The sequence below is a fragment of the Argiope bruennichi genome, chromosome X2 (genome assembly GCF_947563725.1).
Source record: "Argiope bruennichi chromosome X2, qqArgBrue1.1, whole genome shotgun sequence".
NCBI classification, from domain to species: domain Eukaryota; kingdom Metazoa; phylum Arthropoda; class Arachnida; order Araneae; family Araneidae; genus Argiope; species Argiope bruennichi.
Window position 1 is genome coordinate 1,341,284 of NC_079163.1, and position 15,633 is coordinate 1,356,916.

At 30.2% G+C, this 15,633-nt stretch overlaps 1 protein-coding gene across 2 annotated transcripts in view; it reads left to right on the forward strand.

The window, feature by feature from the left end:
- The window catches only part of LOC129960511 (DNA excision repair protein ERCC-6-like), a 193,959-nt gene that overhangs the window by 170,402 nt on the left and 7,924 nt on the right, over positions 1-15,633 (forward strand). For both annotated transcript variants that reach the window (XM_056073988.1, XM_056073987.1), the window contains 2 exons: positions 1,625-2,115; positions 7,585-7,707. In XM_056073988.1, coding sequence (XP_055929963.1) covers positions 1,625-2,115; positions 7,585-7,707 — 614 coding nt within the window. The remainder of the gene's footprint in view (positions 1-1,624; positions 2,116-7,584; positions 7,708-15,633) is intronic.

The window sequence follows — 15,633 nt, forward strand, 5'->3', positions numbered from 1 at the left end:
ATTATTTTCTGATTCTCTCCTTTTAATAACTTATTGTGATATTTGTATTATCCTTGAAATATGAATAAATGTTGTATTCCCACACCAGTCTCAGGTATGAAAAAGTGGTCTAAAATAAATTACCTTTTAATATCGTTGCAAATTTCACAAATTGTGTGGTTATAGATTAGAAAGAAACATTTTACTATTGATATAAATAAACATTTCACTATCTGACCTTTTTTACATTATGGAGTAGGTATAAAAATTTAATTTTATAAGCTTTCTATTTTCAACCTTTACGGATATTAAAATGTTTTCATTCAGTTAAATGCCTGATTTAATAAAACCGGTAATGTAACCTAATATGTTGGAAGTACATATTTAGTTGTAGTATTTGGGAAAATAAAAAATTGTATCCACTTTCTTGGGACGCCTTGTTTACATATAGTCCAAAAGACCATTTAAGCTCTGACTTTTAACTAGTTTATATATATATATTATCTGTCCAAAATGAACCCAAACTGTTAAATGAGAACCCTAATGTATCAATCTCCCAAGTCCTTTTTAATGACGTTGTGTGTTGCTACCTTGAATTTGCTCCTGCATTTTTATTATTTTATTTTCTCCCTAAAACGCTTTGTCATTTTGGCATTAGTTAATGAATGGTAAAGAGAATTAGAGCATTGTGTGATGTTTGCTCCGAACCGGTCGCAGCCTACAATGCTCTGAACTGCGTCTACATTATTTTTTTTATTATATTTTTCTCATTAAAACGCTTTGTCGTTTTGGCATTGGTTATTTAATGATAAAGCGAATCAGAGCATTTTGTGATGTTTGCTCTGAACCGGTCGCAGTGCTACGAATGATACCTACTATTCAAATCGGAATGAACATCCACTAAACATGATTTGAAAACTGGACATAGTTCCATTCATTGAGCAATCTTCATGTTAAGGAAGCGCCTGCATTGATTTGTGCAAATCATCGCAAGTTCTCGCGATGGAGAAACACCATGATAAGCTCTCTGTCGCACAGTTTTGTTACTCTGCAGATGCATATCGTCTCAGCAAAATTTGTGACTTGTGTCTTGACAAATGAACAAAGCATGACATTTGTTAGAACTCTTCAGGAGTTGTTGATCAAAACTTCCTAAAAACATGTAACACTCTCACATTTAAAAGTTTATGAGCTGATACAATCGATACGAAATTCGCCACTAAGTTTGCTTGTGTTCTCAAAAAAGGATTTCCAGCAGCCGTTGTATATGCTCTTCCTTCAATATATATATATTGGTATATCAAATTTTGTGCATAAATTTGTATATTTTTCTGGACATATGTTTTAAAATTTAGAATAGTTACCTATTTTGCTTCCGAGGGTTTTAGGGGGATAATATTATTTTGTATCCTGTTACACAAAATGAAAAATTAAATATCATCGGGATGTGTTCTCCCCTGGTAAGTAACTTTGTGAGATTATATCCGTATTTTCTTTTTTCATTTTTGTATTTTATATATTTGTGAATTTATTTCTATATATAATTAATGTCTTCTTATGTTTCATACAGTTCCATTATGCCTGTACATATATGTTAAAAGATGTTTTGAATTTGTACTAACAGTTTTTTTTCTTTCGTTTTCAGGCAAATTTTCAAGCAATTTGTAACAAACAGGGTCTTAAAAGATCCGAAGCAGAGGCGATTTTTTAAAAGTAATGACTTATATGAGCTCTTCACCTACAGTGAAGTAGGTCCTCAAGGGACAGAAACGAGTTGTATTTTTGCTGGAACAGGTTCTGAAATCAAACTCAAGAAAAAGTTTAAAAGACCCGATAAATCTCTTAAAAAGGAATCAAATTCTCAACCAGTCAATCACAGTGATGTTGCTGTTTCATTTACTGAGGAGAAAAAAGAGCAAATGAGAATGCTAGCTAAAAAATTGAGTTTAGAACTTGCAAAAACATCTTTGAATTCAAAATCCGAAGATTCAAAACCGACTGTTCAAAAAGCTTTGAAAAATGATTCAGATCAACCAGTTCTTGAAATTTCCATAGAGAATAAAGATGGCAGAGAATTATCGAAAATTGAAGTGCCAGGAACGACTCTGAGCAAACTTCAAAAAAGAAAAGCATCTAGTAATATAATTTTGCTTTTTATACAAGAATATAAAGGATTAGTGTTAGTAATTATTTTATTATCAGTGAAATCAGTTTGTGACTGTATTTATATTTACTTCTGAGTTTTAAAATAATTTTACAATGTAAAATAGATTCTTATAAGTGAAATTAATTTCTTCTGTAGTTAGTTTTGATGTATTGCAAAGAAGCCTTTGTAACAAGGAACTGAAATCAGAATGTTGAAAATAGATAGTATTAGAGAAATAATTTAGAAATACCTGTGATAATCTATAGTGAAGCGGTGTGTGTATAGTATTAGCACATTTTGTAAGATGTTTCCACCCCTACTTTTTTTTCTTTTTTTTGGGGGGGGGGGGCTTTTTATAAAATTATACTTATTAGTTCAAAAGGTTTCACCATTTTACAGAAATATATGTGCCTTTTATATGTTGCTTATCAGTAGTTTGCTTCTGCGTCTAGTACATAGATTGTCAGAGATGGTCTATCTTTTCTACTAAAAATATTCCCTAAGAACTGGTGGAGTTCCATAGTAATTGCATTAAGTACTGGAAATTAGGTAGAAGTCTGTAGATCTTATGATTTCACAATTTCCTGTTTTCTCATTTATGATTTTCATAAATATTGCTTTTGTTTAGGTCGGGTAGTTGTATTTCGTGAAATTAGTTTCGCAGCAAGTTTTTTGAAACGATGTTTTATCTAACCCTTTCTGTCCTGGTAATGTCATCATTTTCATTTGTATGTTCCTAGATGACAGTATGATCGGGAACAAATGAGTAATAAATGAATCACTTCAATGAATTAAATATCCGTTTATGCAAATGAAAGTGAAACTAAAAGATAGTTTTAAACCACAAAAATCCAACGTACTGAACTGGCAGAATTTCTTAAAATTTTGCTCATAAATGTTACGATGAACAAAGAGGTTTCGTGACAATTATTTCGATGTTTGATTTTTGTTATTTAGAAGCTTTGTTTCCATGTATAAAAAAATTATATATTTTGCCTGTTTTATTGCATGAAAATGCAACAGATATTTTATTTATTGATGAATTACCACTCGCTATGTTTAATTATTTTTTTAAATCGTTTTTGAAAATGAGAAGATGATTTTGTGTATTTTATTTAAAAGTATTTCTACATATAGTTCAGCACAATTTATAGGTTTCTCAATTACACGCAATTTCATCACATTCCCGATTGTTTTACAACCATTATAATGATAAAGGACATCGTTTATACTAAGCAAAGTTTCAGTTATGAGTCATTTCAAACATTTTGAGAGCTCCCAGATTTTCTGCTTCAGTAATTATTTCTCCTTTAATATAAAAGGAGAAACTTATTCCTGAATACTTAATTGCATAGTAATCCTTTTATTGCCTAGTGGTGTCACTAGGGTAGGATAATCATGGCAAATGCACTCATCGTCATTATTAAGGGGCACAAAATTGTTGAAACACGTAGCTTAAAACAAAAAAAAAAAAAAAACTTGTATTCTCAAGATTCTTTTAATTTAATTGTTGTAATTAAGAATGAAAAAACATAAGGGGTGCACTCCTTTTTACAATCTGAGAACCAAATCAATGTAAAAAAAGTTTTGTTATAGAGATCTAATAATTCCAACTATGAAAGAGAAATCTCATTAAGGGTCATTTATAAAGGTTTATTCATCAGTTGGGTGGGCTGGACGATCCTCAAATATTTTAAGAATAAATAACATATTGTGTCGATTTACTCTACAGGATTTCACAGTATATAAGAATATAAAATATTATAGCTTCCGCATTTGCATTGATTGAATAGTGGTTTCCTCTGAAGTTCTTGACCAGTTAGAAATAAAGCATATTCTTAATTTCAAAGACTATGTGAAGAAATACTTTTACTTATTAAATAAAATATAACGGGATTCCATTCCAACTAAAATATTTACTGTTTCTGTGGATGTTCGTTTTTTATTAGTTTTCGTGTTTCTTTCAGTGGCTGAAGTCATTTGTATATATATATATATTTTTCCCTTAAGTATGAGATCAATGAAATAAGTATTTGTTTTATGCTTTGTTAATATACAAAAATTCTCTGTTCAGTTTTATAATTTAAGTCCACCTTAAATGGTTAAAATTATAATGTATCGAATTTTCATAGCAAGTTTAGCAAATTATCTTAAAAAATTTTCGAAGCAATTTTATAATTAAAAAAAAAACATTTTTGTAATATGTCCTTTGTGATGTCTTTTAGATGCGACAGTCGATAGTATTGCATGCCCATTGTACATATCTTTGTTACTAAAAAAAAATGTTTGTCGCTATTTTCTGTCTGATGGAGCATTACACAGAATTGTAATTACCGCATTGATCAGCGACCTGTGTCCTGAGCTTAGAGTGTTCCCTGAAAAGGAGAAAATATATCGATATTTAATATTAGAGATTTTTTTAAATGAAAAATTAAACGTCCTTAACAATATTTTTATTTTCACCTTTCAAGCCGAAAAATTATTTGTGTCGCTGTACATCATTTGTAGATTATTTCTCTTTATATAGAAATAGAGCGCTAGAAGGAACTTAGAGAGTTTGATGTCTTTTCTAATGTTATTGAAGACACAGAAATAGAAATATAGAATTATAATGACTGGCTAAAACCAACCTGATGTTCCTTTTATAAGAAAAGACAAACAACATGGGTAATCTTTTCCCAGCTCCTATTACACTAAAGGCTGGACTTAATTAGATAGAAATTCGTTACTGCTGCGCAAAGAAGCGTAATTGTGTTTAATGCGTACCATATTGGGAGTTTCAGAAAGAACAAGAAGCACAAGCTCAATGAACTAAAAAGCTTCGACCATTGATTGGAAACATGTTTTAGAATGCATTGCACATCATGAAACATTTAGAATCCTTTCTCGAGCTAGTCATTTTTATAAATAGTGCTGAAGACATAATACTATTGATGAAAAACTTGATGGAAGAAAGGTAGATTAAAGTAATTTCTGGCACAAAGTTATTAATAAAATCTTGAATTAATCTTTAATTCATTAACATGCATCCTCGCTTTTGTCGACTCTAGGGAGAGTTCGCTAGAGACTTGGACATTGTAAGAAAGAGAGTTTCCTATCAATCATTGAGCTCTTATTAAGATCGATCCCGTGATATACGAATTGCTCCATCATCCGCAGAATGTGATAAATGCCCAAGTTCAAAAATCCATAAAGAATTTATCAACTTCTTACCATCGTCCATGCCATCACTTAGACTCCAAAATGTTTTTTTTTTTTTTTTTTTTTTTTTTTTCACTAATTTGTGGTTACAACACAAGACGTCTCAAATTGCTCAGTTGAGAGAAGTTTATAGATATGTGAAACTAGAGTATGACAAAATGAGAAAACTTGCTGAATTAAAATTTTATTTTGAATCTCTTTTAAAAAAGTGAAAGATCAGTTATCAAAGGGCATTAAAGAAAAAAATTACAAAATCTCTATTTAATAATAATTTGAATTTAACAAATTGTCCTGACCAAAGACATTATAGTGTAGCAATAATGAGTGGTGCATGCAATACCTTTTAATAGAAAATATCCGACGTTCTTACTCTGCAGATTCTGCAGCCAGTAACCTAAGTTTAGTTTTAAAAGATGTCATTGAACAAAATTTAGAAATCTGCCAATTTTTCGCAACTGTCTAAAATTTATATTACTATTTTGATCTCAATATTGTTTACTAGAAGAATTGAAAATAATGTACCGAAATTTATTGTGTAATTCTTATTGGAAGTCTTAAGCCCAAATTGCTAAACTGGCAAGCATAATTTAAATGTATGTGCTTAAACATGGATTTGGGGGGGGGGGTGACGAAATGTCTCAGATACATAATTTTTATTAGCCAAAAAAGCAAGGGAAGAAACAAAGCAATACAACTGAAAAAAGGGAAAAAAAAAAACCTTGGAATATTTGATTTTATTGTATTTTTAGTTATATAGTACAAAGTTTTAGGATTTCTTAAAAATTGTTTCAAGGTCTTTGTAATCTAAAACCCTAGTTCTTGTATTATCATCATATTGATTACTGGAGAATGTCTTGCTCAATATTTATAAAATTGATTATCAGATTTAGAGATCTGGTGTGTATCTCTATCTTTGAAATAATTAAAGTTTTTTGCTAGAGTAGGTCGTTGAAGGCGGAAAAAAATTATGAAGAGTTATGCGAAGATGAAATGAAACAATTGAGAATGATGGAGCCTAAAAAATTAACCTTGCTAAAATGACTAATGAGTTTACTTCCATGACCTTTAGAAAACAAGCTTTTGCAATTTAAATGTAAAAATAAAGTGTACTAATAATTTGCTGCTAAATACTTTACTTTAATTATTTTGCATATGTTTTTCATAATAATAATTAAACCTCAAAAATTAACCGTGGTAAATTAATTAGCTAATTTGTTTCCTTAGCAGTAAAAGAAACAGATTTTAAGTCGAATGCAAAAAATATTGTATGTTGAATAATTTGCTTGTAAATATTTCACCTTAATGATGTTTCATTTTACACTTTACATGATATATATATATGACTTGACAGTATTAAATGGAAATAAAAATAATGTAATAGGGCAGCAATGAAAAATTTATCACACAAAGAATTTTTAGTTTAAAATGCATAAAGCTTCTTTAATTTTTAAGAAAATGATGAATTAGAAAAAAGTGCTTTGATTGCAATAAACAAAAAAAGAGAGGAGCTTCGTTATCATTTGTGGGGCCGAGACTCCATATTTTCAGCAACGTAAGCGCAGATTATCAACTGTACTTATGACACAAATGTGCGAAATGTTGGTATGTACACTTCAAAACAATTTTATCGAAGCATCAACTGCCGTTTTAACTAACATAAAAGCAATCAAAATTTTTATGACAACTTCTAAAAATGGTATCGCGTAATTAATTTTTACTCATTCTTAAAATTCAAAACTTATCTTTTCAATGGTTTAAATTAAGGTGTGCAATTTTTCTGTAATTTTAGTAGATTTTTAGAAGTGTTTTTTACATACGATGTTCAACTAAAATTTTCATTACCGAAATTTAAGAAAAAAAATTTCTTTCTTTTATTTTATTAATGGAAAACATCTGAATATTTTCATCGTGGCGCTGGATTTATCATTTAGTCTTTTTAAAATATTCTTGGACATTTTCTTAGAAAGTCATAGATTTGGTTTGCATGAATATTAATTTTGATTAGCAAAGCATTATTTATCCCCTTTTTTGGAGAAAATTCTTCGAGCTTAGTGTGAAATTTAAATAGTTTTGCCTTATGTATTTCAGCATTTTCGATCCAAAATTTAAACTGAGCTTTTAAAATGATGCAAATGCTATTTACCGAGCTTTTGTTCAAATATTGCAGACAAACAATAGGCTTTTTTTCCTGCTAATACTTTACTGTTATCTTATTAAAAATAAGACTGAAATGTTTCACTGAAATTTATCTCTTTTAGAAATTGAAGGTGAAAAGATTGATTATGTAGTGAAGAAGAGTATTTATAAGCCCCCAGAAAATGAAGAAGGCGATGGTTTAAATGAGGATGATTATGTTCTTAGTAAGCTGTTTAAAAAATCTGGTATGCTTATTTTGTCATTATATTATGATGTGATTAGAGCTTTTTGATTTAATGAATACTTATAAAATGCAATTAATACTACATTTTTATTTCCGAATTCTTTTAAATTTTTATAAAGTTTTATTTTTATTTATATGTCTTATTGTATTTTATTGCTAATTTATTTGGAAATTTACAATATGTGTTGACTTTAACCTTTTTGTAAATGATGACAAGTTCAAACTTCATATCCAGTGACAAAATTGAGTTTAAAAAATTGTATTTGAAACAAAACGGGGTGTTGTTCCGTAGATATCCCTAGACTTCTATACATTCATTTAAGAATCAAAGGTAGAATATAGCGGGGAATGTTGTATCTTTGTCCGATTGTGGGTATTAATTTTTTATTGGCTTTATTTATAAATTCATCATTCTGTATGAATATTGACTTTAGCTTTGCTTAGTTTTGCATATTTTAAAATGCAAAAATATTCAATTTTAAGAGTTTTAATTATTTTTTTTAAATTCTTACATGGGGGTCAATGCCACAACATAGTGTTGCACCTCTCACCAGGGGATGCTGTACCTTTAACCTAGAAAACAAATATATATCAAAAAATGACTTTTAATTGCCTAAAAAGATAAAATAATGATTTAATTCGTTCTTCATAATAAAATTTGTTTCTTTAAACAATATATTCATTATTTTACTATCTAAGGAATGAGAAAACTTTTAGTGAATTTTACAGTTTGAAAGAGGAAAAAAAAAAAAAAAAAATCTGTCTTCTATTTTAAGAAGTTTTTTTTTTTTTTTTTTTCGAACGCTAACAGTAAGTTCGTTGCGAATGTTTCTTTGGATTTTTAATTGATGATTCATAACAGATCTGTCTTTTTAATTCTGTTTTACAAAGAAAAAATATTGTGATCATCAAAAAATTCGAACTCCAGATTTTGACAACTCTCTTAGTTTCCGATCTTTTTGAATCCAAAAACACATTCTATTTACAAACACGATAATTCCAAAATGTTTAAAGGTAAACTGTTGAAATTTGGTGTGTTATTTCATCAATAATTTTGTTGATATTTTATCCGATTTTGAACGAAATCCGTTCATAGTTTGTCTGTGTGCAACTGAAAGCGATTTTTGCAGAACAAAAATAGCTTGATTGATAAAATTTGATGCTCAGTTTTAACATCTAAACTATAATCTAAAATAAATTCGTCGAGGGATTGATTGTCTATCGGTCTGTGTCGGTTACAAAAATGCATTTTCATGTTTCTAAATGTGACAACTCAAAAATACATGTGGTAAAATAAAGGAAATTTGGTGCGATCTTACTACTAAAATTGTGGTTCTTTGCCATATTTGGGTTTCAATCCTTAGACAAAAGATAATCAAAATACGTACTTGGTTTTCTTCACTATATTACGAAACCTAAAACGCTCATGTGAGGAATTATCTTTAGAAAAAATTTAAATCTCTGTATTTGTGGTGTTTGCGGTCCTACTTAAGGTCCACAATTTTCATGAGGGAGAAAGGAGGATAATACTTTTATTATGGAATATGTGTGAATATTTCGGAAGACCACTCCTGCTGGTTGTTTTCTTTGTCATCAGTAAACTCATTATTCAAACGCATTGCTGAAGTTCTACCTAAAATATCATAAGGTACTTATCTATATAAATTCTTGTTTTGTGAAATTTTTTTGGGAAGTTTCAAGTATCTCTAATTGGCTATAACCAAATTTCCGTAACTTGGCTTTTTTAGAATGATCTAGTTACTTAGTACTAAGATGTTGAAAATTTTCGTGTATCGAACCATAGATTGTAATACTTTTAAAACTCAGTAATATTTTAATTCTCATCCCTTCAAGAATAAATTTACTATCCACAAAGAAATGAATAAAATTTATTTCAAATTCCCAAATATCTGTCCATTAGTACTATGATTTTTCAGATTAGAATAAAAATCCCTTGCAATAGACCATATAACCAAAGACCAAATACAGATGACACATACATTACCAAATATCTCACAATTTAAGAAAGGCTCCTTGGATCAGCTATCCGGTTTTGTTGAAATATGAAGTGTTGTTCTTTTGACCTGTTTAAAGGTACAGCATGATATAGTTTCATATTTAAACCTCTGCAACTTATTTTTGGTTAGAAGTTGAAAAATCAAAGATTAAACAAAATAAGAATATTTGCTTGGGAATAGTATGTATGCACAATCATATTTTAATAGCATCTAAGCATGCTGAAAAGAATTAGGAGGACCGGAAAGTAATGTCGTTTCTATGCAGTACCGGTATTTTTTAGTCATTTATCAGCTTATTGTGTACTTTAAAGTCGTGCCAAAGACATTTTAAGGTTAGAGTGATTTGTTTATACATAAATAATTAAATCTTTTTGCAATTTATGGTGAAATGGTCAGTTAAATACAAGAGGTACATATCCGGCATTGTGTGCTTTTTGAGTTTCACAAGGGTAGTAACGCAACGCTTTCTACCAAAAACATTTCCTATGTTTATCCAAGCGCATTGAAAGTTCATAAATGCCAAAGGCTGTTTTCTAAGTTCAAAGCTAGTAATTTCGATGTTTCCGACTCGTACTGATCAAGAAGACCAACAATTTTAGTCAATAACATGTTAAGGGCGGAAGTTGAAGCAAATCCGTGTTAGACAATCGAACTGTCAAACACTCTTAACCAACCTCGGACGACCATCCAAGAGCATTTGCAGCGGATTTCTAAAGTAAGCAGAGTTGTTCTTTGGGTCCAACATAATCTGTCCGAAGAAATCAAAGCCAATCGATCCATCATATACAACTTATTGCTTCAGGGGCACAATACAGAAGCGTTTTTTGATCATTTGATCACCGGAGATGAAAAATATGTCTTCTAAGATAACCCAAAAGGCAACGCTCTCTCCCAAAAAGGCGCTTTTGTGTGTTTGTTAGAGTATTCGCCGGGGTTCGCCATTTTAAAGTGCTGAAACCTGGACAAACTGTGAATGCAGACCTTTACTGTGAACGGATGGATAGAGTAAATCAATCTTTAATTGGAAACTGCCCAGCGACTGCCAACAGAAAAGGTGTTATTCTGCAGCATGATAATGCATGACTGCACTGTGCAAGATGAACCCTGGAAAAAAAATTGATGAATGGGAGAGGTATTGCCACACCCACCATACTCACCCGATATTGAGCCACCGATTTTCCACTTATTCCGATCGCTGCAACATTTTCTAAGTAGCAAAAAATTTGGAAATTGGATGATGTTCATAATACCATCTCCAAATATTTTGCTTAAAAACCAATTGATTTTTATCGATCCCGCATTGAAAATTTCCACGCTAAATGGTAAGAGGTTGTTGACAAGGAAGGTGATTACACTATGGATTAAAAATAAAAACTTTTTAAAAATTTATGTTTGAATTTAATGTAGAAAAACGACATTACTTTCCAGTCCCCTAATAAAAAAGGATTTTTGTAATATGTACTTCTATCTTTGTTTGTAATATGTACTTCTATAAGGTAATCAAAGATATAACCGCTCAAAGGAACAACACTCTCTTTTACTGAAAAATCGAAATGTATTAAACACGAAAGAAAATTTGTGTGAGTAGCTACTTTGTTAATGCCTCTTGGCAAAACTTCTGTAAGTGTTTTCAGTTCTTCGACTCTAATGAGACTATTCTCTAGACTTGAACAAAATGCTAATGGTTTTGGGCCTTCCTGTAGAACGAATACTTTTTTCAGATTAACTTCTTCCACTCTTTTGCGGCTGTCATTCATTAACTCTAGGCTCTATCTATTTCAAAGTATGTTATTCTGGTTCTGGACAAGATTCTATCCAAGAATCGACAGTAGTATTTAGTTCAGGGAAGGTCTGTAACAGTCTCAACCAAAAAATGCCAAAAAAAATAAGGATGGAAGGTCAACTAAATCAGTGAGTGGGAACACGCTCGTATAAATTAGAAAATTACTTCAATTTGATTTTAATGATGTTGGTTCTTAAAAATTTTTAAATTGTTGATTTTGCTATGTTCAATAAAAAATATTTCTTGGATTCCGTATTTACCTCTCACAATTTACCAAAAGTATGTGAGACTACGGCATGAAGTTCCACTGAATGCCTTCTACACTAAAATTCTGTACAGAGGTTGAATTAAACATTTTGAGTAAAGGTTTTTGAACTGCATTGGCTGCATTGAAATTTATTTCTTTGTCTCTCCAAGTTGTTGAAGATCTTGATCATCTTGGTATGAATAGTCTTATATGATAAATTATCTTTTTCGTCTAAGACGATTCAGTAATCAGCTAAGACAACTTCAAGACGAAATGATGTGTTAAAGTAATTAATGGTTTTGAGAATCTGGCTGCTCAGATAGATTTAATCTTTTGGCCGTTTTTAAAAATCCATGTTTATCACACATTTAAACTCGGATGTTTATTATTCCTTGATCGATATTGTTTCATTTCTAAATATTTTTTTGAGATCGAAGTTTCCTCTTTTTTGCACATCTGGTTAATGAATTTATTGCACCTGTAGGAGCACTTAATTGATCTGAATAAAATTTGGACTTATTCAGAAAGCTTAAGAGCCATACTGTAATTAACTAAGTACAGTCAGTAATTAATTTGCTTAAGGAAGAATATATGAATGAGCATCTTTCAGCTAATCTAACTTTTAAAATAGTTCATTTTATTGTAATGCTGTTCTTCATTTTTCTTTATTTTCATAAGATTTGAATAGTTATCTTTTTTAGAAAATTGATGTCAATTAGTTTCATACCTATCAACTGAGCTCATGCCACCCAAGTTTACAATTTCTTAATTCATTTAAGTGAGATTTCTAGTAATTATATCACCAGGGTTTCTATACTGGTAGTGTGAGAGAATAAAAGAAGGCTGTAACGAACGTTCTTCAGGGCCGTTCTTTACCTCAAGAGGGCCGTTCTGAACTCTGTTGTTGCAAACATTTTAAATCGTTCTGGATTACTCTTGATTCAAAAAAATCCAACAAACAAATCAGTCTGAAAATATTGTTATTTGAAAATTATACATTTTGATATCTTAAAACTTCATTCTTCAGCTAAAAGAGCCCAGTAGGTATGATTTTCAGATTGATAAAGTTTTCAATAGAGTAACTCTGCTTTTCTGTATAACAAACATAGATAGTATTCTGTCGTTTTTAAGTAAAATTTGAATACATACTACTTTTCCGTATTACTTATTGAGGCAACAGAAAAACAAGGAAATCCAGCATATTCCATTTTTGTCGCTACTAAATAATAACGAGGTAAATGTATGTATTATAAATCTTTTATTTCATTACATCATTCATTCATAATGGTAGTCACTTTTTTGGGAAATATTCATCCCAGTCTAGTCCTAAACATTATACGTTTCAATTATATATTTTCTTTTTTAATGATAAAGAATTCTAAGAATTCTACAGGATCCAAAATGTGATCAGTAACTTTTAAAATATAACTTTTAGTGGTTGTACTTTTTGAAATAGAATTTTTTCTTAAGTTTTGGGGGCCGAAATGGGAAATGTTTAAAGAGAAATTCCAATTCTAAGCTGTGATTAACCGAATATCTATATGTAATTGCCTCTCTCCATTGTTCGCCTTGCTTAACTGAATCAATGCTTTATTTTCTTAAATTCATACTTGTATCCGTAAATATATAAGTTTCGAAACCTGCTTTGAAAGATGTTTCAACATCTTCTTGATCAACTTTTAAATTATTTACATGGTGTATTTTCTAGAGGTTTACAGGCTATAGAGAATTTTTCTACTTGTCTATTTAAATGATATTGAATTACTGAAGCCAGAAGAAAGGGACTTGAGCTCACCTCGAAGAGCACTCTTGGTCTTCTTCAGATTTTTTTTCTCCTTTCCCTCAGGATCCTTACTCCAGAAAAAATTTATATATTCTCTAGCCTCTTCATTAGACTTGTAAATGTGCCTAGAGGATACCTGTTGTAAAGGCCATTGGAAATGTTCTAATTCTAAATAAAACATTAAAAAGATCAGAGCTTTAATTAAGTCAAATATAAACAGTCATTCAATAGCAATTGTGTGCATTGAATGACTGTTTGCACACATTCAATGTAAAACTCGTAAAGAGTGCAAGATATTTTGTCAAAGACAATTCTCAGTCGACCTGTAGCTTTGTCATCGCATTCACTGCTATATGATGCAACTAAAATGTGTTTTTTCGATCTTATTTATTTTCATTAACAGTTTGATAATATCTTCACGAAGGAATTCATTTATAGCACAGTTACACTCTTTAAAATAAACATGGGCATTCGAGGAATTTTGATTTCAAGCAAAAAATTATCTGTTACAATATCTTGATTGTTATGCAATAAAATTTTGTGTTTGATTTCCAAAGTATTTCATTTTTTATCTCTTGTCATGAAACGTAATACTTGATTCGAATTCTTTCATAATTCCTTTATCGAAGGATGGCTTTGGTTTCTGGCTTTGTTTCAGTGCCCAAATTTTCTAATTCCCGAAATTGTTTGAATTATTAGGAAACGTTTCTGTAGTCAACAATAAAAATCTTGATCTTTAATAATTCATTTTTAAGCCATCAACTAAATATCATTTTAACTGCTCCCAGCCTATTGCTTGATCTTTTTAATTTGCTTGATACTATTTCGAAATATTTTTACGATATATTTTACGATTTGTTAACCCTTTAACTTTTTATATAATATTGCATAAACGTTAAGGACTTGCAGACTGCTTGCCGAAATCTGATCTGTGTAAAGAAGATTCGTTCATGTTTTCTAATTTTATATTTACCATGTATGATGGCTCTGATGTCTGTTTGGTGCTGAAAGCATATACAGACGAATTACCTTCTTAATTATTTTTTTAAAAGAAATTTCGCGAATCACAAATATTTTTATTCTACAGTTTTCAAAAAAATGCAAACTAGCCCAAAATTATTGTCTGGCAGATAATAAACTGTAGCAGAATTCATATTATTAGTAATAGTTCAAATATTAGTAATAGTTCATTGCATTTTGAAACCATCGAAACTATTTATCTTTCTTTATTTGTTTTAGATTTATTTCTCAACTGGGAATAAACAGATTTGTTTGTTTCCTATTGTAAATTTCACAAAACTGTAATTTTTGTTGGGCAGACTTATTGATGTTCGAAAAGTTTCCCCTAATTAATAATAAATTCGTTGAAGGAAATATTATTTAATCCTTTTTGAAGTTCGTGATTTCTTGAAAATCGTCATTTCCTTCGCCATCTGGCATTGATGATTTTTTCGGATAGTTTTATTTATGAGAATTTTATTCGTAAGTTGCTCTCTGATGTGGTTTCTGCAACTGTTCTTTAAATATGTGTTCTGGCGTTAATATCTTTTGGTGCTGTTGAGCCAATCAAAATTCAATCACACTCAAGATTGTATGGTTTCTCAAAAGTTTCCTTAGGTCAAGATTCACAAATGTCTTTTATATTTTTCACAGAGGCGCAGTCAGAGGTTTCCCGATGGGGGGGGGGCAAAACAAATCCTACAGGGACAATTCTACACAATTTCCTAATTTAGGAAATTGTGTAGAATTGTCCCCTGTAGGATTGTGTAGGATTAATTTTCCTAATTAATCCTACACAATTTCTCTAATTTAGCTTGAAAATTACATATAATAATTAATTTTTACATTTAATAAAAGGAAATTAAGTATTATTTAGCTTTTTTTATACAGATATTGACCCTTTGTTTCATTGTTAAAAATTTCCAAAGATAATGGTAAAAAAATGTTATCATATTCTTTTACTCACCATCAAAAGATTGTCAATGTTTATTCTATTTTTGATAAGACTCTTGAGATTTACTTGCACTGAGATCTAATTTTGGAAAAAATATAGTTATATTTCATTCTAGATTATATCAATAGGAACACGGATTGCA